Below are 25355 nucleotides of genomic sequence, written 5' to 3'. Positions count from 1 at the left end.
CTTAATTAAGGTATAGTCCAAGCATTTGTCTGGTGTGAAAATGGTAAACCACGGAAAATCATCTTCACGGCTGCCGATTAGGACCCACCACCTCCCGAATGCAAGCACACAGCCACGTGACCCTAACCGCACGGCCAACTCGTTCGGTCAAATGAAAACCGTCCGTGTTAGTAGATTTACTAGTAAACTGAAGAGCCTCTTTTTGGCACAACTGTACCTCATAAAATCGATATATATAAAGTAGCTTGTCCTGACTGACTGACTGACTGACTGACAGATTCATCATCGCCGAGCCAAAACTACTGGACATAAAGAAATGAAAGTTTGGGGATATATTCATATTAAGATGTAGGTGCTCGCTAAGAGAGGATTTTTGGATATTCCTTCGCTAAGGGGGTGAAAAGGGGGGTGAAATTTTAAAATGAGTGTGTCTATATCTCAAAACTTTAAAAGTTTACAGATGTGAAAATTGGTATTTAGAATCTTCTTTAAAAATAAGGAAACACGTATTTTTTTGTTTTCAGACAATCCCAATAGGAGGGGTGAAAAAGGGTGAAAAAGGGGTTGAATGCCTTTAATCAGGATACCGCTACTTATATCTCAGAAACTGAAGATATTACAGACCTCAAAATTGGTACTTTTGATCGCTGTCAAAAATAAAGAAACACATATTTTTTTGTTTTTGGAAAATCCAATTAATGCGAGGGTGAAAGGGGGGGGGGTGAATTTTTAAAATGAGTGCATCTATATCTCAAAAGTTTTAAAGTTTAGAGATGTAAAAATTGGTATTTAGAATCTTCATTAAAAATAAAGGAACACGTATTTTTTTGTTTTCGGAAAATCCCAATAGGAGGGATGAAAAGGGGTGAAAAATGGGTTGAATGACTTTAAAGAGAATACTTATATCTCAGAAACCGAAGATATTACAGACCTCATAATTGGTACTTTTGATCGCTTTCAAAAATAAAGAAACACATTTTTTTTGTTTTTGGAAAATCCAATTAATGCGAGGGCGAAAAAGGGGGTGAATTTTTAAAATAAGTGCATCTATATCTCAAAAGTTTTAAAGTTCAGAGATGTAAAAATTGGTATTTAGAATCTTCATTAAAAATCACGTATTTTTTGTTTTCGGAAAATCCCAATAGGAGGGGTGAAAAGGGGTGAAAAATGGGTTGAATACCTTTAAAGAGAATACTTATGTCTTAGAAACTGAATATATTACAGACCTGAAAATTGGTATTTGGGACCTACTTTAAAAATAAAGAAACAGGTATTTTTCGTTTTGGGAAAATCCAAATAATGGGGGGTGAAAAGGGGGGATGAAGTTTTTAAAATGAGTGTATCTATATTTCAAAACTTTTAAAGTTTATAGACGTAAAATTTGGTATTTAGAATCTCCTTTAAAAATAAAGAAACACGTATTTTTTTGTTTTCGGAAAATCCTAATAGGAAGGGTGGAAAAGGGTGAAAAAGAGGTTGAATGCCTTTAATGAGGCTACTTATATTTCAGAACCTGAAGATATTACAGACCTGAAAATTGGTATTTGGGATCTACTTTAAAAATAAACAGGTTTCTTTTTCGTTTTTGGAGAATCCAAATAATGGGGGTGAAAAGGGGGGGGGGTGAATTTTTAAAATGAGTGTGTCTACATCTTAAAACTTTAAACGTTTACAGATGTAAAAATTGGTGTTTAGAATCTCCCTTAAAAATAAAGGAACACGTATTTCTTTGTTTTCTCTAAATCCCAATAGGAGGGGTGTAAAAGGGTGAATAATGGGTTGAATGCCTTTAATGAGGATACATATATCTCAGAAACTGAAGATATTACAGAACTGAAATATTGTAAATGGGATCTCCTTTAAAAATAAAGAAACACGTATATTTTTGCTTTTGGAAAATTCAATTAATGGCGGTTAAACGAGTGGCAAATTGGGGTGAATTTTTTGAAAGACTATATCTACAGAATATCTGAGAAGCGTAAAATGTTACAGACGTAAAAAGTGGGTATTTGGAATCTCCTGTAAGTGTAAAGAAACATAGGTGATTTGTCTTTGGAAACTCCACTTAAGGGGAACTAAAAAGGGGTGAAATTTTAAAATGAGAATTTCTACAGTATATCTCAAAAAACTTAACATGTTACACAAGTGAAAAATGGTAATTTTTTATTCTATTAAAATAAAGAAACGTGTATTTTTAGTTTTCGGAAATACCACTTGGGTAGTGGGGGGGGGTAAAAGTGACTGAAAATGGTGTCGAATTATTTTAATTAGGCTACTGATATCTCAAAAATGAAGATGTTACACACGTGAAATTTTATTTCTGGAATCTGCTTTAAAAGTAAACAAACACGTATTCTCGGAAAATCCAATGAAGGGGGTTTGGGGGGTTAAAGGATTGAAAAAATTAATTGACTTAATTGTATGAGAATACATACATCTAATAAAAACTAAAGTTGTTACAGGCGTGAAAATTGGTATTTTGATCTCCTTTAAAAACAAAGAAAAGCGCGTTTTGGGGGGGAAACAATCTTGGGGGGGGGAGTGAAAAGGAGTTGAATTCCTTTCATGAGGACACATAAATCAAAAACTGAAGAGGTTAGAGTGGTGATAACTGGTATTTAGAAGATCCTATCCTATTAAAGGAACAAGTATTTTTTGCCTTAATATCACTTTGTGAAGGGGGGGGGGGTAGTGTGAAAGGAAGTTAAAAAAGTGAATTATTTTTAAGGGGATACTTATATCTCAAAACTAAAGGTAATAAACGTGAACATTGGTATTTGGAATCTCCATTAAACATAAAGAAACACGCCTTCTTTTAGTTTTCTTTTTTTTTGGGGGGGGCGTAAATAAACTTAACGGCGGTGGGGTGTAAAAGAAGGTGAGACCAATTGATTTTACTGTTCATAATGTACTTATAAGGAGCCTCCGTTGCTCAGGCGGCAGCGCGACAGCCTCTCACAGCTGGGTTCCGTGTTTCAAATCCCGGTCACTCCATGTAACATTCGTGCTGGACAAAATGGAGGCGGGACAGTTTTTTCTCCGGATACTCCGGCTTTCCCTGTCATCATTCATTCCAGCAACACTGTACAATATTTCATTTCATTTGTCACTCATCGATCATTGCCCCAGAGGGGAGCTTCGGCAGCCGGCACAATTCCTATTGTCGCCGCTAGATTGGGCTTTATTCATTCCATCTCTGATCCTGTCGAATGATAGGAAACAGGCTGTAGACTTTCGATGTACTTATTCTGATCATAAACCGATCATTTTTAATCTTTCCTGGGTTCTTTTTCAACAGCCATCTTTTCCTTCGGAGAACGTTCTTAGATTACAGTAGATTCTCCTGGCATATAAATAAAAATTTAAACACATTTGAAATAAACGGTAGGAATGAGATTGGCCGTCAAATTGTTCACCTCTATAATAAGGTCAATAATACACGGAGGTATGTCATTCGTATCGCCAGAAATCCCGCACACTTGCCTACGCGCGACAATGGTGCTGGTCACATTGTCAACAATGACAATGGCAGCAGATGTAATTTACCGCCAAGTAGCGGTCTTGCATATTGCTGTGGGGTCCAGAACATATAATAATAATAATAATAATAATAATAATAATAATAATAATAATAATAATAATAATAATAATAATAATAATAATAATAATAATATTCTGGATCGTCGTCACATGTGCCGCCCACGCTGGAAACGGGTCCTGGACGGCTAATGACTAAGAATGCAGTCCGGCCGCGGGTTCAGTAGGCTACCGCCAAGGCACTCAAGACGACGCCACGACAGATCCCCTGAAGGATTTGATCCATATTAAAAATGCTTATAGGAAAAGATGGCAAAGATTTAGGGACCCAACTAACTGGGTGGAATACCTGGACCTAGCCCGGGAAGTACGAAATCGATTGCTGGAAAGAAAGATTGAAAAATGGGAGGAAACTTGCCGTAACCTATTAGAAAACGAGACAGATCGCGAATTTTGGCGTATTCTCGCAGAAAAGGAATCAGATCGCGAATTTCGGCGGATTATATATCTAAAACAATAAGCATTCAATTACAAATTTCAGTATAATACCGTAGCGAAGCACGGGTATCTTGCTAGTCTGTAATAATTGACAACATCATCGGGACATTCCATTAGCATTTTTCTCCTTTTACCAAGATTGCCAGTAGGTGGCAATTGGAGGGGTTTACTCGCGTTAATTCTATGTCTACTTCTGATAAGTTTAAGAAAATCCTGTGGGAAAATAAAGTGACACTGGAATATTTTTTGAACATTAGCAGTTTGAACAAGTAACATTCGTAATAATTGAAGGTTGTTATACTCACAACTGGAAAAGAAGCTGGAAGAATGTCGCGAACTGAAGTTTTGAAGAACCATGAGTTATCAGTATTTGTGTGGTTGGCATATGATGCACTCTAATAGAAACATGCGATCCCAGGAGATGAACCTTATGAATGTTCCTGTACTCCCGAGAAATATAGGTTACTAAGAGATGAACAACAAACCGCGGAAAACGTAAATATAGGGAACACAAATATCGCAATGGATGGCTGACTATAAACTAATTTTATTAATATACAACCATAATTCAGCGGTTTGCTTACCGTTTGCTTCAAGCACTGCAGTGTTAATATGGTCACTAAGGTAGGAAATGAAGAAACTCACGTCGAAAGGTTAAACCTATGTGAGTACTTTTAATATGAGATGGCCGGGCTGAGTGGCTCAGACGGTTAAGGCGCTGGCCTTCTAACCCCAACTTGGCAGGTTCGATCCTGGCTCAGTCCGGTTATATTTGAAGGTGCTCAAATACGAGAGCCCCGTGTCGGTAGATTTACCGGCACGTTAAAGAACTCCTGCGGGACTAAATTCCGGCACCTCGGCGTCTCCGAAGACCTTAAAAAGTAGTTAGTGGGACGTAAAACAAATAACATTATTATTATTATTATTATTATTATTATTATTATTATTATTATTAATATGAGATGGCTCCCTTTTAACACAGTTTGCTGAAGACAGAACTTAGCTGGTGTCAAATACAAGGTCTACAACTTGCTTCCGCCGTTTGCCGATGGATGGCGACAACGTTACGTAGCGGTCGAACGAAACAGATCGCGGACGTCAGGCAGTTAGCTTGGACCTCGGTCAACATAACCCCATTCAAACTTAGTCGATGTATGTCTGCATCATAAAGTTGTTCTCAATTGAGCATGGCAGTGTACGAGCCAAGTTCTCGGCATTTGCGGGAGGTGATACTGTTTTGTTTCAATATGAAGAAAACAGTGGCTGAGTCTCATCGAATGCTCTCACGTACGTATGGTGAGGACGCTATTAGTGGAAGAACATGTCGTGAGTGGTTTCAACGCTTCAAGAACGGTGATTTTTACGTCGAAGACCGGCATAGTGGTGGAAGAGAGAAAGTTTTCGAAGATGCAGAATTGGAGACATTGCTGAGTGAAGACTCGCGTCAAACTCAAGAAGAATTGGCACGATCATTGGGAGTGACACAGCAAGCCATTTCAAAACGTCTCAAGACCATGGGCATGATTCAGAAAGAAGGAACTTGGGTCCCGTATGAGGTGAAACCAAGAGACGTTGAACGGGGACGAAAAATGGGTTCATTACGATAACCCTAAATGCAAAAAATCATGGGGATATCCCGCCCATGCTTCAACGTCAACGGCAAAACCGAATATTCACGGCTCCAAGATCATGCTCTGCATTTGGTGGGACCAGCTCGGCGTCGTGTACTATGAGGTGTTAAAACTCGGTGAAACAATCACAGGTGCTCGTTATCGAACGCAATTAATGCGTTTGAGCAGATCATTGAAAGACAAACGGCCGCAATACAGCGAGAGGCACGATAAAGTGATTTTGCAAGACGAAAATGCTCGACCCCACGTTGCAAAAGAGGTCAAAACATACCTGGAAATGTTAAAATGGGACGTCCTACCCCACCCGCTGTATTCTCCAGACATTGCTCCCTCTGATTATCACCTGTTTCGATCAATGGCGCATGGCCTGGCTGACCGACACTTCCGATCTCATGAAGAAGTCACAAATTGGATCGATTCGTGGATCGCTTCAAAAGATGAACAATTTTTTCAACACGGGATTCGAACACTGCCCGAAAGATGGGAGAAAGTCGTGGCCAGCGATGGACACTACTTTGAATGATACATTTGTATGTAATCTGTTTCATTAAAGCCTCCAATGTTGGGGACAAAACGGTGGAAGCAAAGTTGTACACCTTGTAAATATTCAGTATCAATCGCTGAGATAGAACTTGGGGCTCTGTTCGCAGAAAGCAATATGACGTACCTGGTTTAAGAGCATTACCCTCTTACATTACATACATTAATAAAGGTATTACTTATGACTAACATTTTTACCGGGCGAGCTGGCCGTGCGGTTAGGGGCGCGGAGCTGTGAGCTTGCATCACGGAGATAGTGGGCTCGAACCCCACTATCGGTGGCCCTGAAGATGGTTTTCCGTCGTTTCCCATTTTCACACCAGGCAAAAGCTGGGGTTGTACCATAATTAAGGCCACGGCCGTTTCCTTCCCACACCTAGGCCTTTCCTACACCATCGTCGCCATAAGACCTTTCTGTGTCGGTGCAACGAAAAACAGATTGTTAAAAAACGAATATATTTAAGAAAAATACATTTCACGTGATGTAGGAACGAAGTCACGAACGCACGGATAATCAAAAAGTTCGCATACTCTAAGTACATGGAAATGTAAAAAATACTGTCTGAAAACCCTAGAATGAAGCAACAACAATTGTATTGTCTCATGTTTGTTTCTGACTTTCCCTTCCCAAACTCCTATCACACTGACTTCAACTCTTTATGTTAGAAGGAAGTGCCCCTAATAAGAACTTCAATATGGTATCCACTGATCAATTTTAGGCAAGGGTCTTGATGGCCATCCATTGCAGAGCGGGCCTGGTATAAGCAGTGAGGGTGCGATGAGCAGAACAAGGATAAATATTTGAAGAATTGCTTTGTCAGAGAAGCAGAGATTTTGTTGCCCAGAGTATTGAGCAAAGGAAGTGCCCGGTGAATGTGTAAATCACAGAACTTCAAAGTTTCACAGAAGCAGGTAAGAATCATGGTCTCAACAAATGAATTTATATATTTCTTGTCAGTACCTGAACATCCTCCGGTGCTTGAACGAGGAATAACGGGAACACTGTCATCCAGACCCTCATTAACTTGCCATATTCTTGGTACGAAGTCCTTCCCAGCTCCTGTAGTTCTGAAACACCACAACATTAACACAGTCAGTGATTTATCTGGAATGTTAAACTCTTTTGACAAATACGACACATATTTCTTCGCAGATACTTGTTGACTCATCAGGTCAGAGACTGATCAGATCCTCAAGAAGCACCAATATAGGTTATGTGCCTAGAGAGAAACCTGAAAAATTCAAAATGAGGCATATTAGCAAAGGTGAGCAATGAAGTGGCTTGTGTTTGCTTTCTGCACTGAACCAGAAAGTGATATTCTAGTAACACTGACACTATGAGTGAACTTCTCACAGAATCCAAAGCACTGGATGTGCCCTGAATACCATCAGCACAATATATACCTCATCTGCGAACATAAATTCCCAGCCAGAAATGACACTGGGACATCACAGAAAGTGAAATATTTTAACCCTGTACCAGCAGACAAATGCAATGATACTTCATCCGTAAATACATGGTACCTGGTAGATTTCATCCCTATATCAATTGCATCTATCCTTCTGGAGCTTAGTAGATAGAGCAGAAATATAGACAATTTCACCGTTTCGATGTTTAAGTTTCAAATCCGAATGCACTCAGTGGCCATCGTATTTACGCGTTTTTCGTATTTCTACTCCGTCATAGAAGGAAAATTATGAGAAGTTACCTTATTTCTAATCCAAGGACTCATTTCCACATCACAGCCTCAACTTGGTTTCACTTTCATATGCACTACTCAAGAAGCGTTAACACAGATTTCAGCAAATTGTCATATTCACTGAATATCCGTGTTGCGACCACTTTTTCCTAGCCCTCAAATAAATAAATAAATAAATAAACAAATAAATAAATAAATAAATAAATAAATAAATAAATAAATAAATAAATAAATAAATAAATAAATAAACATGCAAACAAACAACAAAATAATGTGATGGGAATGATGATATTAGAAAAAAATTGAATGGATATAATCGTTTCAAATTTATTTCGACAACCTGTTGTTTACATTACACTTTGTGTTCTCTGCTTTGACTCTTTGGAGTTTTGACCGTTGGTACTCTTCTCTGAAACATTCACAAATAAGTTAATATTTACGTTAAGAACTATACTGATGAAGAAATGAAGAATGTTACACGTCACAACATTTTACCCTATTAGATAGTTACATTTCTAATCAGTTTCTCTTGCACGTTACACCAAAGTTGATGCATTACATGTTTTTATAAGTTGTCTCTACATTGTTTGTCAGTTAGCGTTATTTTCCTTACAAAGATTTCCACTAACTTGAAGTGAATAATAATAATTTTACGTCTCACTAACTGCATATCGGAGACGCCGAGGTGCCAGAATTTTGTCCCGCAGGAGTTACTTTACGTACCAGTAAATCTACCGACATGAGGCTGACGTATCTGAACACCTTCAAGTACCACCGGACTGAACCAGGATCGAACCTGCCAAGTGGGGTCAGAAGGCCGGCGTCTCAACCGTCTGAGCCACTCACTTGAACTGATGTGGCAGACATACGTATTTCGCATAGTTGTTCATTACTTAGTTATAACCCTGTGCGTAATGGATGGTGTTGTAGGTGTACAAGAAATCTTAATAATATGCCTTGACATGACGTTTGAGGACGACGCTGGAAGCATTATAACAAAACAAGAACATATGTTACTGTATTAGTGTCACAATAAAACTGGTTAGTGGGCAGTAAATTTTAGGGAAGTATATGAATATTTTCATTGCGTCTATCAATATCGAATTATTGCCCTCTAACACATCTGCAATGATGCTTATCCCTAAGGGCTAATTTAACTCGCATAGACAGAAGGAACGCGATAGTATCAAGTTGCTTAAGACAGGAATGCTTGGAAAGATGAAGCCGGCCTATATTCAGCAGAGTGCGGTTAAAGTTAGGCGAGGAAGGAGAAGTTCCTAAGATATTTCCTATTTCTGATTTTGATCGGATTTTAAAATGTACTTCGGGACAGCTCTTTTCATTTTTAATCTGTTTACCCTCCAGGGATGGTTTTGCTCTCGGACTCAGCGAGGGATCCCACCTCTACCGCCTCAAGGGGAGTGTCCTGGAGCATGAGACATTTGGTCGGGGATACAACAGGGAAGGAGGACCAGTGCCTAGCCCAGGTGACCTCATCCGCTACGTTGAACAGGGACCATGTCGAGGATGGGAAGATTGGAAAGGATAGACAAGGAAGAGGGAAAGAAGCGGCCGTGGCCTTAAGTTAGGTACCATTCCGGCAATTGCCTGGAGGTGAAGTGGGAAACCACGGAAAATCACTTCAAGGATAAATGAGGGGGGAATCTAACCATCTCTACTCACTTGACCTTCCGAGGCTCAGTTGACCCCGTTCCAGTTCCTCGTACCACGTTTCAAATTTCGTGGCAGAGCAGGGAACCGAACCCGGGCCTCCGCGGCTGGCAGCTAATCACACTGCCACTACATTACAGAGGAGGACGGAACAGTTCTTACTAGGAAAAGTATATTTAAAAATATTTTGTTCGTGCTTAATCATACGAACTGTCATAAAAGCCTTAAAAATTCTTAACATGTTGAGTGCATAACTATTATTATCACTTTAACGATATAATGGTTATCTTTGTACTGTATTTAAGATATAAAACTGTTCTCATTAATAACAATACATTGTTAAAGAATTAAGAAGTGTTTTACTGCACATTTCATGTCAATGAAATGAAACGTATGGCTGTATTAAACGCGTTGGTAAAATTGTCAGTGGGCTGGGATCTTTTATCTTCAATATAAAACGTAAGTATAATGCACAAGTTACGTCCACTAAGTTCCTGCATTTTGTATATAATTCTGAAGGAATGACGTATTGTACCAGGAACGCACGGTACATGCTGTATCTATTAAGACCGATGTCGTATAATCATCATGCGCGCCGAGAACCACAAGGACGAGCCAGCGTGTGTGCAAAACAGCTGTGTGTGACTTACTGTAGATACAGGAGCGAGGTAGACTAACCGGCGCAACTCATCAACTTGCTTCGTGACATGGATACACCTGGAACAATGAGTCAGGCATTCTAGAACTTTCGATTTAGAAATTTAGAAAACTTCTTTAATAATGGTCGTATCGTCTTGGGAGATACGTCATTCTGTAGCCAATTACAAGAACGTCTCCACTATCAAATCTCAAGAAAATCCACCGAGTGATTTTCGAGTAAATCCACTTTTAAGTAATCACGTTATCTGATGACGTGTGGACCTTGAACATACAGTATGTCACTTTCCTATTCATACACAACCCATTTCGTTATGAAGAGTTGTATGTGCCTGTATATTTATGGAAATTATTGATTTATAGTTGTGTGTCGTGAATATAATAACAAGACGTAAACATTCAATGCACAAATTTTTTGTTAGTGCAAATATTTTGTGTTTACACAAATAAAAACTGCATACACTCCAAAACTTCAAGTCACTTTGTTATTCATACACTAGGATAGGTGGCGTCATCCGACAACATTGAACGGGGCATACGTACTGTAAGTAGTGCGGTGCGAGGAGAGGTGTTGCTGGTTGTGTTCGTCTTCGACCTGTGAGAGTTCGTCTTCGACCTGTGAGAGTGCTGGTAGCAGTGGGCAAGGATAAAGAGCTTGGATATGAGCTGAAAAAGACAATTGTCAATCTAGCACTTATAGGGTACACCATAAAAAATAGGAGTCATGGTGAAGAAAAGTCATGCCACTGTTCAATATGTCGTGAATAAGTTTAAGTACGAAGGGTCGGTGAAGAATGTGCCAAGAAAACCCAGACAAAAGAAACTAAGCCTACAAGCAGAAAGACTTCTTGTGAGACAAGTTAAATCCAACCCTCTCATAAGTACTCCAAAGCTGCGGGCAGTGCTGGAAGGTGCTACTGGGAAGAAAATATATACTCAGACGGTCCTGCGAGTTTTACATCGACACGGTTACCATGGCCGTATACCAAGGAAGAGGCCATATGTTAGTAAGAAGAACCATGCTCCAAGGCTGCTCTTTGCGAAAGAACACGTAAACAAGGGCCAGGAGTTTTGGAACCATGTCATCTGGTTCGATGAAACTAAAATCGACCTGTTTGGTTCCGATGGTTCCCGTAGGCTGTGGAGAAAGACCAATACGGGCAACGATGTGAGCAATACAATTCCCACAGTGAAACACGGAGGTGGATCGGTTATAATGTGGGGGTGTATGTCGGCACAAGGTGTAGAGAATATTCAATTTATTGAAGGCACGATGGACAAAGTAGTGTACAATAATATTTTGAAGAACAATGTTAAACAAAATGCTGAAAAATAGGGAATGCTACCGACCTACATGTTCCAACAGCCCCAAACATACCACTGCTCTGAACAAGGAGTGGTTAATTTGGAACACTCCAAAACAATTAAAAACACCTCCCCAGTCTGCTGACTTAAGACCTACTGAACATTTATGGGTGTTTTTGAAGTCTAGGGTTCACAGTAGAAAGGTTTCATCCAAAGATGAGTTAAAACAACTGGTGACCCAAGAATGGTGCATTGTCAGCCATGAAACGTGTGCGATGCTAGTAAATTCCATGCAGCGTAGGTGTAAAGCTGTCATTAAAGCAAAGGGTTACTCCACAACATACTAGGATTGGTGCTATGGTTCATTTCATTCATATGTTTAGTTGAAGAACTGGCAACTGTATGAATAACAATGTGACGTAAGAAAAGGTCATGTTTTGTTATATTATCCAGTATTTATTACTAGGCCCTATATGTAGTTATGAATATTATTTTTGTATGGTATTGTAAAAAATCTACCAGAAATACATTTCTTGAAAAAAAAATGAAAACCTACAACCTGTTTTCCAGTCATTGACCGGGTCAGGGATGGAATGAATGAAGCAGATATAGGCTATTAGTACGATGGGGTCGCCACTCCCAAAGTGATTTATTAATGACTGATAGATGCTGTGAAATGAGAATGGAGAGTGTTGCTGGAATGAAAGATGACAGGGAAAACCGGAGTACCCGGAGAAAAACCTGCCCCGCCTCCGCTTTGTCCAGCACAAATCTCACATGGAGTGACCGGGATTTGAACCACGGTATCCAGCGGTGAGAGGTCGACGCGCTGCCGTTTGAGCCACGGAGGCAAATACATTTATTAAAAGATAATTATTGTAACATCCATTTGAATGTCCAAAAGATACTGCTCTTTTCACAATATGAAACTGTACGAATAAGAAAGTGACACACTGTATAAACGACGAGGCTACCCAGCAGTAGACAAGCATTCTTCGACAAGGGATCTGTCTGGCCAGACCCTCTGTTGTTCTGTCCGTCAACAGTTGAGTCAAATGAGAACGTAGTAATTTTATCAAGCGCGACGTGTAAGTTTTCACGCCGAGAACCGAACTCAGTGTAACTCTCCAACTACGCAACTTATTTTTTTCTTCGGTCAGAAACCAAGTGAAGTGTTTAACTTATTCCATTGCTATGCAAGTGTTAAATATTATTCCAGTGACTGTGATATTTTACAGGTGTTTGAAATATTCCGTCGTGATAACACAAGTGTTGGCCTATTTCTTGCAATTCAACACTTAAATGATCCTAAACTGGTGATAAATTTTCGAGTATGATAAACTGTGCCAACGGCACTGTTAGAAGTGAGCGACATAAACTGATAATCCGTTATAGTATTAGTCTTAACTGGATTCGAACTGATTTCTGCACACACTTGTCCATAATTACTTCTGACTATTCTTCAGTGACCTTATTATTTTACGAGACTCACTGTGCTAAGGGTGACTGATAAGTTATTATTTATTTCATAATTATTTGCAGTGTCTTACGGATAAAATCTTAAATAGCCATTTTTGTGTCAAGTGCGACAATATTATTATTCGTTGTGGCAAGTAACCACAGACAGTGCACTAGAAGTGAACGGTATTTCGTTTCATTATTTCCAGTGATAAATAACCATGAACTGCGTTCCATCATTTCGTTTCTTAAATCAATGCTCTCCGCATTTTCAACTTTTGAAGTGACATTCAATCATTTCTGTCTGCAAGTGTCAAGCGAAGTTCCTGGCACATTTAAAACTACCTGTTGTGCGCGTAAATCAATAATGAAGTCAGTTTTTGGTGTCAAGTGGTTCTAAACGTGTTGGGGGACTGTACGACTGTGGACACTCGTATAAAGTTAAATCACGAGTGATTACCCCGCATCAAGATCGCCGCAGACCTTCAAGAATTTCGAGACCTTCAGGTTCGAGGTACGGGTTTGATTCCATGCTGGTGAGCGGACTTGCGAGTACAAGTCCAATTACATGGTGACGAGAGGATCCTGGAGTACGAGTTTTCCAGGAGAACCATTCTAGAAGGTGATTCGGGAGATGGCGGTCACTGCACCAAGGTAATATGAATTTCAACTTGCCAATAATTTTGAATAAATTAAACTTTCAAAATAAATCTTCCACTCGTTGTAGATAGAACCCATCCTCCTGTACCAAACCCTAGCTGTTTTTGCCTAGGAATCGCCTTGAGAACTTTCATCCATGCTTTTTTAAATTATCAGTTAATTTACTGGTACATTATTAATAAAATCCCGTTCGGTAAGGATGTTTCGTGTGGTTAAGAATAAGAGAAGGCCGAGAGCCCTAACGTCGCCACTCTATAAATAAATAAATAAATAAATAAATAAATAAATAAATAAATAAATAAATAAATAAATAAATAAATAAATAAATGCTGGGGTGGTACCTAACTTAAGGCCGCCGCCCCTTCCTTCCCTCTTCCTTGTCTATCCCTTCCAATCCTCCCATCCCCCTGCAAGGCCCCTTTTTCAGCATAGCAGGTTAGGGCGACTGGGCGAGGTATTGGTCCTCTTTCCAAGTTGTATTCCGAAAACATATTTCATGCTCGAGGACACTGCCTTTAAGGCGGTAGAGTTGCATCCCTCGCTGAGTCTGTGGGATAAACAACCCTGGAGCGTAAACGGATTAAAAACGAGGAAAAACAATAGATTTTTCGTAAATCCTACAATTAAAAAGTAGAATGAAAGTTAATTAATTGATAACTTCATGAATATCAATATCATAGATCAATCATATTTTTTGCACGAAGCAAAGGAATATAGTAAAATTGAAGAGGGTAATTTCAATGTCCCCAAATGGGAACAGCGAACAGATACGGTTTAGTGCAGTATGTAATAAATATTACGGCCAAAATTTCAGGAATGAAATTCTCATATAATAATAATAATAATAATAATAATAATAATAATAATAATAATAATAATAATAATAATAATAATAATAATAATAATAATAATAATAATAATAATAATAATAATAATAATAGTATTAATATTTTTTTTACATCGCACTGACTACTTTTTGACGGTTTAAGGAGACGCCAACGTTCCGGAAGCTTGTCCCGCAAGAGTTCATTTTCGTGCCAGTAAATCTACCGACACGAGGCTGACGTATTTGAGCACCTCCAAATACCAACGGACTGAGCCAGGATCGATGCTGCCAAGTTGGGTTCAGAAAGCCAGCGCTCAGCCGCCTGAGCCATTCAGCCTGGCACTGCCAGATATGATCATATCGGCCGACGATAACTAGTCTAATTACGGGATATTACTAGGTATGTTAAAATGCGGTCAGCATCTGTGGTGTAGTGATTAGTGTGATTAGCTGCCACCCCGGGAGGCCCGGGTTCGATTCCCGGCTCTGCCACGAAATTTGGAAAGTGGTACGAGGGTTGGAACAGGGTCCACTCAGCCTCGGGAGGTCAACTCAGTAGAGGTGGGTTCGATTCCCACTTCAGCCATCCTGGAAGTGGTTTTGCGTGGTTTCCCACTTCTCCTCCAGGCAAATACCGGGATGGTACCTAACTTAAAGCCACGGCCGCTCCCTTCCCTCTTCCTCGTCTATCCCTTCCAATCTTCCCATCCCCCACCAAGGCCCCTGTTCAGCATAGCAGGGGGAGCCATCTGGGCGAGGTACTGGTCATTCTCCCCAGTTGTATCCCCTGACCCAATGTCTCACGCTCCTGAACACTACCCTCGAGGCGTAAGAGGAGGGATCCCTCGCTGAGTCCGAGGGAAAAACCAACCCTGCCGGATAAACAGGTTAAGAAAGGAAGAATGTTAAAATGCGTATCGATATCGTAATTGAAGTGAATAATATTGAAGCAACTCTCAGTTAGCGGATTTTCTAGTCTGTCGGTCAATATGCACCATGACCAGTAAGATCATAATTGATATACAACTGCGGATGGGCAATGAAGAAATAAATATCAAGTTAGGAGTGAAAAAGGGTCTGCCTGGCCGAATCGGTAAAAGTGTGTTTTATTCATCAGGAGGAAATGAGTTACATTCCAAATCAGAACGTCAAGAAATTTAGAAACAAGACGGGCCACTTCGTGAGAGGCACATAGACTGAGGCTTCACTCAGCTTGCACCAGATTTGAGTACTGTCTTAATTCTGGGTTTGTTCTGTTAAGTGTCGAGGTTATGAACTGTAGAAACCTTTATATCCTACTCCTCCAGGAGACTCCACGGCCCGTACGAACATGGCTCTGGTTCGCTTCACTAGAAATAAATATGTTGGATCAAATTCTGTTCATTAGTCGACTCTTGTTGGTACCGGTAATTATTTTGATGCAAATGTGTGAGGATAGATTGCTTTTGCAACCTAATAGGCTTCGTCTAGGAGTAATGATGAAGTAGGGGTTATCCTAGGAGAGACTGGTGGTATATTTAACAATTACGCGGCAAGAGATAAAATGGGTCACCTTGCTTGCCGCGAATGCATGATGGAAGGAAGTTCATATCGTTCACAGATGTTATGATGAGAATATATGTAATTATTTTATAATTTGAATATTCAATGCGTAAAGGAAGGAAAATCTAAAAAGAAAATGAAAATCCTCAACCTGTTTCCAGTCATTCGTCCGGGTCAGGAGTGGAATGAATGCAGCCCCCATCTAGCTGCTGAAGCCTGTCGCATTCCTCTGGGACAATGATTATTGACTGACAGATGAAATGAAATCGGAGAGTTTTGCTGGAACGAAAAATGACATGGTAAACCAGGGTACCCGGAGAAAAGCCTGTCCCACCTCCGCTTTGTACAGCACAAATCTCACATGGAGTGACCGGGACTTGAACCAAGGAACCATGGAACCCAGCGGTGAGAGACTGCCGCCTGAGCCACGGAGGCTAAATCTAGAAAGCTCGTTTCAAAATCTAAGGCATTTTCTTCACGAGGAAACTCCACGCACATCTAGTTAATATTAATGATATCCAAATTACTACAGTATTCTAGCAAATAAACAAAGGTCAGCTACTTGGAGGAAACGCCGACGTCCTCCATAGCGATGATATCGTTACACTGGCCTCCTGCGTAGCTATTCAGTGAAAAGTGTCCTGATCGTACAGTAAGAGATCAAAGTACTATTTTGCAGAATTACCAGCAAGGGTAAAAGATGCAAGTTTCGAATATGAGCTACAGATCAACCTGAGCAAGTCCAAACTAATGGTAATTCACAGAGCGGCACAGATCCAGCTGACAGGTCGATTAAGGGAACTGGAGGTGGTTAATGACTTTACATATCTTGGGTCGACCATCTGTGATACCGGAAATTATGACAAAGAGATTAGGAGACGTATCACCTTAGGGCGCGTTGCCATGAGCAAACTCACAAAAATATGGCAGAGCAGAGCAATAACAAACAGTATAAACATTATAGTAATTGATTCATTTCTGTTCGCTGTCTTCTTTATGGTTCCGAGACCTGGACCCTCAAGGCAAGAGATAAGTACCATATAGACGCCTTTCAGATGTGGTATTGGAAAAGGATGCTCCGTGTACCTTGGACGGAAAGAAGAACCAATGCGTCTATTATTCAAGAACTGAATATATCCGAACGTCTCTCTTCTCGCGTCATAAGGAGAATAGTCCAATTCTTCGGGCATATTCTAAGACGGGATAGCGAAAATCTGGAAAGTGTATCATGGAAGGAAAAGTTGTCGGCAGAATACCATGAGGAAGGACATCGAGCAGGTGAATTGATTTGCTGTTGGATTGCCAATTGTAGTCTGGATTGATTGGCAAAATGATAATAATGATATTGGTATGTAGGAGATAGGAATCCCACAGCTGGAGACTTAATCGAGATTAACTCATTCCTTACTTCGTACTCTGTAAATGAAATTGAATGTTGGGGATCCTGTGGCTGTTTTCTTAGCTAACAATTGATGGTATTCAACTGATTTGGTTACATTTGTAATATGTTGTGGGTGTTAAAATATAAGATATACATATCTGCTTTATTTCGAAAAAAAAGAAAAAGCCGTACTTAAGCGATAAAAGTAAAGTATACTCGTGTCCTCATCCTGAGGTGGTGCAGCTCTTTAGGCACACCTCAAATGGAGGTGAGCTGCATGTACAACTTCAACCACATTCCAGCCTTCCTTCGCTTCTTAAAATTTCTGGCACTTATGTGGTGAAATAACGCCTCAAAGTAGTGTATGCTAATAGTAAAATTATACATTTTTTACCTAGAAGCTGTTGTAAGATTTGAATGAAGTAAACAGGGAACCAGTTAGTTTGATGAGTAAGGAAAAATTCACGCGATCTGACTATAATTACAATATACTGTATATATATGTACATGTATACAAGATGAATTTTTTGAAAGAAACGTGTTGCTACATATTCTATGTGAAAGTTAAATATACATATTTAAAAGGTTATTATTGCCAACTAGATACCGTGATATACACATGTTCATGTCCATTTAGCTATTGCAGTAGACTTTCTGGGAAATGGAAGATAAGGACATCTTTCCATTTAGCTGAAAAATAACCAGTGGTGAGACAGCCGTTAAATATATTTGTAATTATTGTCAAAACGATTGGCAAAATGATAACAATGATATTGGTGATGTATGAGATAAATATATAAGATGTAGAATATGTTCAAATCATGAATGGAGAGAGAAGGCGTTAGAGGGTCATACATGGCACATTTTCTAATGGGACACCCCTACCCGCGACTTTCGGCCATTCGGTGTAAAGTAGGTGAAGAATAACGTATAGAATAATATTGTATCAAATTTTAATACTTATAAACTACTACAGTTAAAAGCTTTATCACTTAAAACATAAAAGCCACAAAAGTAAGAATTAAAGTCACAGAACAAGAATTCAACGTTTTTGATATGGATCACAGCGGGTTGAGTGACAGGTGAAAGATAGCAAGAAAGAAAAAAAGTGCACAGAGCGGAATTTTCTCTCGGTATAAATATTATACCGGAATCCAGATTTTAATCAATGATGCTAGTAAAATACATTTTAAATTATTATCTGTGATGAATAACTTTGAAACCACAAAATATTGAAGATATTTAAAATAAAACGTTAAATAATGTAAATATATGTGCGTTTTTCTCAAATATGTAAAAACATACTAGGCCTAAAGTTGGAAATATGGACAAATATGGAAAATAAAATAGATTTTCAATCACTGCAAATATGACAGTTCGTAAACATATTGGAAAATTTTAACCGTAGCCGATGAATAAACAGATATGAGGTGTGTCTGTTCAAAAGATGCTACTTCCACCTTTAAGAAAGCTGTGGGAAATGCACAGAGAACGTACATGGAACGTACCCATGGTTGGGTTTGGTACAACTTTTAAGGAAATATATCTTTTTGGTCGGGATTACTCACGGCAATCGATAATATTCGACTACTCTAATGCATATGGACGAAATACTGATTTATTTTTTGGAAGTGGACATAGCATCTTTTGAACAGACGCTCCTCATATGTATGTACATAGAAACCTCAGCCCTGATGATTACTCGCTGACTTATATACTGTACTTTCCCTGGCTCAAAATAAAAGTAGTATTTGCTTAGCCAAATGTTTATTGACTGTGAATTAATGCAATAAATAATTTCTTACAGCATTGATAATTATACAATGATAACATATTATTGGTAGTATTCTCTGATCCTTAAGTATTTTCCACCAACTACAGCAGCACGGGTGGAGATAACAATGCCAGAATCACAGAGAAGAACTAGAGGTAGACTGCCCTGACGCTGACACTTCTGTTTCCCCTAATTTGTAGCTGTTGCTCCCGCCAACTTTCATACATTAAATCACCAATTTTTGTAAAGACAGGCACACATTGTTCAGCATCTCCGCAGCCAGGTACTGAAAGGCCTTCAAGACGCACAACGTCCTCAATTGTGGTGGAATTCCCTGTTAGTGGAGACATTGATTAGGATGAAAGAAGCCGAGATCAAGAACATTTGGGCTATTTGGAGGCTCACACTGTAGGTAATGATGAGGCCGGTCATACCAGCAGCAGCAAAAATGTCAGGATCTGAAGGATCAATATCGGGTTTGGCATTATCCTGCTGAATATATATGGGCTTTGATGATGGCCATGAGGGCCATTTGGAGTTGATAGCAGGCTGCGCGTTCCTAATCAGCATTTGTCTGTATTCGTGTTGGGCGATAGATTGCACATGTTTCGTAATAATTGTACACTTAGGCCTGCTTTTGATGCTTCGTTTGGCTGGCTTCTGGTAAGTGAATGGAAAAATGATAATTTTGATAATCAAAGCACTGGCTACCTTCCTTGTCGTACCAAGGACATGCCACTGCAGCTAGAAATATCGCTTTCGTAACGAACGTTTCCTTTTCCTGTCAATGTCGGTGTGGATTAAGCTCTTCTGTCCCAAGGTATCAAATCCCTGTCACCTCCGTCATGTAAAACCACTTTCCATCAACATGAATCCTATCAAACACCTTACCCTATATGTGGAACTTTTGTACCCAACGCTGATAAACGAAACTGTGGACGTTTTTTCTGCTCACTTGCAATGGTCAGTGTGAGTTTCAGAGTTGAGGAATGTCCTCTTACTTCTCCTTCTTTAATTCTCTGACGTACAGTTGATTTTGCCATGTTCAAACCTCCAGTCAGGGATCTGATAGTTCTCCTTCTGTGGAGTGGAATTTTCTACAGTCTAATTTGGTTTATGCACTTTCTTCTTGCCGACTCTTCCATTAATTTTAGAAGGGTCATCAGCAACTATGGTGTCACTCGTTAAGGAATTTTCGCCTTGGTTCCAGATGCGCTCAATGGATCTTCTACTAACAGCAAATTTCCAAGCGCATTCCTTTATCAGACCTCTATTTAAGACACTATTGTTGCTAGCATGAAGTGAGTATAAAATAGCCCACCGTTTATCATCTCCTATATTTTTCGCTGTTTATGCCATTGTGTAAACACTACACTCATGCAGCCACAAAAATCACAACAAACAGTACAGTAAACCGTAGACAACTGAATGCCAATACATAGTGGGATCGCTTATATAACCACTGAACTAACCTAAAGCATCTTACGTATTGAACACCACAACGGCTAAATGAGCCTAGTAAGGACGTAGACATTACCCACAGTTCACTGTGCACGTAATACGTTCAGTAACCCTCCTCGGATTAAGGCCTGTGCATATGATTTCCCTTCCCTTTGTTTCTAGAGCAGATACACGCGTTGGAGGAATGAGACTATTATTTTGGGACAGAGGAAGCATTCTGTATCTTCTTTTTTACAAGTTGCTTTACGTCGCACCGACACAGATAGATGTTTTGGTGACGATGGGATAGAAATGGCCTAGTGTCCTGGAGGGGGAGACTTTGGGTCGGGTTTACTACCGGGGAGGAGGACCAGTACCTCTCCCAGACGGCCTCACCTGCTATGCTGAACATGGGCCTTGTTGGGGGATGGGAAGATTGGAAGGAATAGACAAGGAAGAGGGAAGGAAGCGGCCGTGGCCTTAAGTTAGGTACCATCTCGGCAGCCCTGAAGATGGTTTTCCGTGGTTTCCCATTTTCATACCAGGAAAATGCTGGGGCTGAACTTTAATTAAGGCCACGGCCGCTTCCTTCCAACTCTTAGGCCTTTCATATCCCATCGTCGCCATAAGACCTATCTGTGTCGGTGCGACGTAAAGCCAATAGCAAAAAAAAAAAAAACAAATACCGGGCGAGTTGGTCGTGCGCGTAGAGGCGCGCGGCTGTGAGCTTGCATCCGGGAGATAGTAGGTTCGAATCCCACTATCGGCAGCCCTGAAAATGGTTTTCCGTGGTTTCCCATTTTCACACCAGGCAAATGTTGGGGCTGTGCCTTAATTAACGCCACGGCCGCTTCATTCCAACTCCTAGGCCGTTCCTATCCCATCTTCGCCATAAGACCTATCTGTGTCGGTGCGACGTAAAGCCCCTAGCAAAAAAAAAAGCCAATAGCAAAAAAAGAAAAGATCTATCTGTGTCGGTGCGAAGATGTATGTTATTTACCATCTATCTGTTATTTGAGTGAACATGGCAGACTTACGGTGGGTTTCCATTTGAGATTAACTAGGAGAGTAACTCTCGATATCCGCTCTCAGGTTGGCTTTGACATTACGAAAGTGACTGACGTACCAGGTATTCCTTACGCAACCAGTCTCCCTGTGGTAATTGGTGTGAACGTACGGCTTGTACGATCAGTGTGGTGCGTATATTTGAGTGAACATGGCATTTGAGATTAACTGGGAGAGTATCTCTCGATATCCGCTCTCAGGTTGTTGTACATATGAGAGAATAACTATCTAGAGTACTTGGCGAGTCCCTCGCCAAGATAGCTTTCACGAGTTCTCGTCACACCCTGTCCACTTTTTCCACCTGTAGAGAGTGGAGAGTGGTCGAAATGTCATCACACTACTACAGACAAGTCGCAGCAGTTGTAATTATTCTCTGTAAAAAAAAATCTGAAAAAAGAAGTGCTCTTGGTGCCGGTCATATGCTAATTCGGGAAATACAAATTGAAAACGCCCAGCAGTTTCGAAATTTTTGTAGGTGGATGAGCTCTGAAGATGAGTTTATAATATAATCTGTGGAACCGTTAATCATCATGAAGGACACTAAAGTGAGGAAAGCTATATCAGTGCGTGATCGAGTGATGGTTAATCTAAGATATTTGCCACATGTAAGTTTATTTGAATGATTTGTAGTTATAGTAAGGTGTATTCTATTCGCGCTAATTGTTTACTGTATACAATACAATTCCTTTTCAGTGATTCGTTTAGCAGTCTTCCTACGATAGGAAGAATAGTAAAAGAAGTTGCTCCCATCTACAATGCCCTCAAAGGAACATATTTGCAGGAAAAGAAATCACTTATTCTTTATTTAATGTTATTTATTCGTGAAAGTAATTACATGCGTTCTAGTAAAGCAAACTGATAATTTAAGGTAAAGAAAGCAACCGAAAAGTACAATTTTAGGCATACTGTACGTGAGTTTTCACTTCTTCTAAGAAGGAAAGAAATATAGTGTACATAATTCTTCATTACAGATCTGCCAAATTGAAAGTATTAATAAAATCTCTGGCTGAATTCGACTCAGAAGTCTGTGGTCATGCAGGAGGAGTGAGAGAAAATAATTGTATCCTGGTGAAGTGCTATTGCTGGCACTCACTGAAGAGAATGAACATTTTGCTTCTTCGTCCTCATCTGCCGTACGAACTATGGCTTTTCTTATTTAATTCTTCAACTTCCTTTTAACATACTCATTTCGAAGAGTGCGTAGTTCTAAAGCAACATATTCCCCAAAATTTTTCGTATTCCTCTGGTGTTCCTTTCGCCAGTACCGGTACGTATAATGCAGTTTTTATTGCAATGCCATCTTCTTCCTCACGTTTCCTTTTAGACGACTTCGAAGTTGTTTTCCTTTTTACGACATTTAGAGTAATCTCCTCGTTTTCGCAAGGCTTTTCCAAAGTTTCAAAAATATCTCCTTCCCTTGCTATGTCTATATCAGAATTTGAAGAACTCTCCGTGCAAAATTAAATGCCAAAATACCAGATTAAAAACAGATCTAAGAGGGAAACAATAGTATCAGTTATTATTATTATTATTATTATTATTATTATTATTATTATTATTATTATTATTATTATTATTATTATTATTATTTACTTCATAATATTATAGCAGTAATTAATTTAATACATCTTCCTAGTTATTCATTGACTAAGCAGATTAGTATTCTATCATTACAGTTTCCACAAAACACGGACAAATGGCTTAAAATAGCAGAAGATTTTTAAAGACGATGGAATTTCCCTCATTACCTGGGTGCCTTGGATGGGAAGCATGTAGATATACAAGCTCCTAATAAAAGTGGGAGTCTGTTTTACAACTACAAAGGAACGCACAGTATTGTTTTGTTGGCAATCGCACCTGCTAATTACAAATTTATTTACTGTACGTAGACATCGTTTGTAATGGTCGAATATCTGGTGGAAGTGTACTTTCTAACAGCAGCTTTTTCGATAAATTGGAACAAAAGGCACACTACCTTTACCCCGTCCTGAACCACTTCCAGGAATAAATATGCCAGTGCCATAATGTCTTGTTGGTGGTGATGCATTTGCAATGAAAACATATATTTTGAAACCTCATCCATTTCGAGATCAACCAACACCTAACTGAATTTTTAATTATCGCCTGTCAAGGGCTCGTAGAACTGTGGAAAACAGTTTCGGGATTTTAGCAAACAGATTTCGAATACTCAGAAAACCTATGTTCTTGGATCCGAATACAGTTAAAGACGTTGTGTCGTCAATATATGTCCTTCATAATTACCTACTGAACGCAAATGAGTCTGCCTATTTAGTGAATGGAATGATGGATTCAGAAGATGCGGTAATTCGGGATGTCATATCTGGACTTTGGCGTAATGAAGATAACCCTGGAAATACACTTTTCCCCTGGAACGAGGCAAACGAAATAACTATACAACTTCACAAAAGGATGTGAGAGATGAATTCAAAAAATATTTTATGACTACTGAGGGCAAAGTGGACTGGCAGTATAGACACATCGCAACCCACAACAGAGAATAATAAATTGTGTTGAAGAGGGAACTGAGAATATGAACTTACCAAATTAGATTGTGTTGAACAGGGAATAAGTCCCGTGATGACGAACTTAAGAGCACTGAATAAGGCCAACTACTTTGGTAATTGTCATCTGTCCCGCTAGCGCCTTTTCTGTTATTCATTTTTTCAAAGAGAATACCACATTATTGAGTAGGTAATTTAAATATTGTATGTTTGTGTATATTATATACTTGTTATTATAATAATAACCAGGCTAAAATCATTATAACATATTTATTTCCATGCAAATTTATGTGATTATAATAAAACATAAAGTAACAATTTACTCTTAATGCAACGTTATTAAACAGTCTTATCTGATTCCTTAAGTTGTGAAGTTTCCTTTGAACTCCAGCTCCGGAACACGAAAACTTCACTCCTATTTCCTCTGAAGTTTTATGTTTCTCCACTTTGTCACGGTAATCGGTACATTTCACATTCCATGAAATTTCTCGACTTTCATACATATCAATGAACAGCTTTGTTTCCTTCGGAAGACAGAACCATCCCTTGTTCACAATATTAGTTCCTTCAGCCACAACATACTGTACTGTATAGACTTTTAACTGTTACTTATGTTGGAGGAAGTGTCCCAAAATGTTCTCTTCCATAGTATTCGCACTTCACCGACTTCCTGCAATGCCCAGTGACATTTGAGAATCCACATAGGCTGTTCACACTACAAATGTAGCTCCACTATTTTCCTTTCTGTAGTTTTACTACCTTGTGTCGGAACAAGCCAGTGCATAATAAGTGAAGATACACGTAAAACACTGTCATATAACACCCTCGCATTCATTATTATTTCTTTCTCATATCTAAGTCCGACATTACAGTTAAAAGTACAGGAGAAACTATCCGGTTGACTAAAAATCCGGATAATTCATGACATATTTTAACGACATAAATGACATTGCTTATACATATTTTATGTTTTTGTAACACTATAAGCAATAAAAGGCAAAAGAAATATCTAAACTTAACAATAAATAGTGAATATATAGTAATAATTTCACTTGAAGTAGAGTACTGTACTGTTCATCATTTCAATTAATAAAATATTGGTTAATAAGAGCCCTTGCCTACACCAGTGGAACATCAGCACAGATAAA

General features: G+C 39.3%; 1 protein-coding gene across 1 annotated transcript in view; it reads right to left on the bottom strand.

The window, feature by feature from the left end:
- Cyp4aa1 (Probable cytochrome P450 4aa1) overlaps positions 1-25355 on the bottom strand; it is a 267954-nt gene that overhangs the window by 150841 nt on the left and 91758 nt on the right. The window contains exon 3 of the mRNA XM_067140876.2: positions 7168-7274. Coding sequence (XP_066996977.2) covers positions 7168-7274 — 107 coding nt within the window. The remainder of the gene's footprint in view (positions 1-7167; positions 7275-25355) is intronic.

Source organism: Anabrus simplex, chromosome 2 (genome assembly GCF_040414725.1).
Source record: "Anabrus simplex isolate iqAnaSimp1 chromosome 2, ASM4041472v1, whole genome shotgun sequence".
Taxonomy (NCBI): domain Eukaryota; kingdom Metazoa; phylum Arthropoda; class Insecta; order Orthoptera; family Tettigoniidae; genus Anabrus; species Anabrus simplex.
The sequence above is the reverse complement of the archived record's forward strand: the minus strand, read 5'-3'. Positions and strand labels throughout refer to the sequence as shown.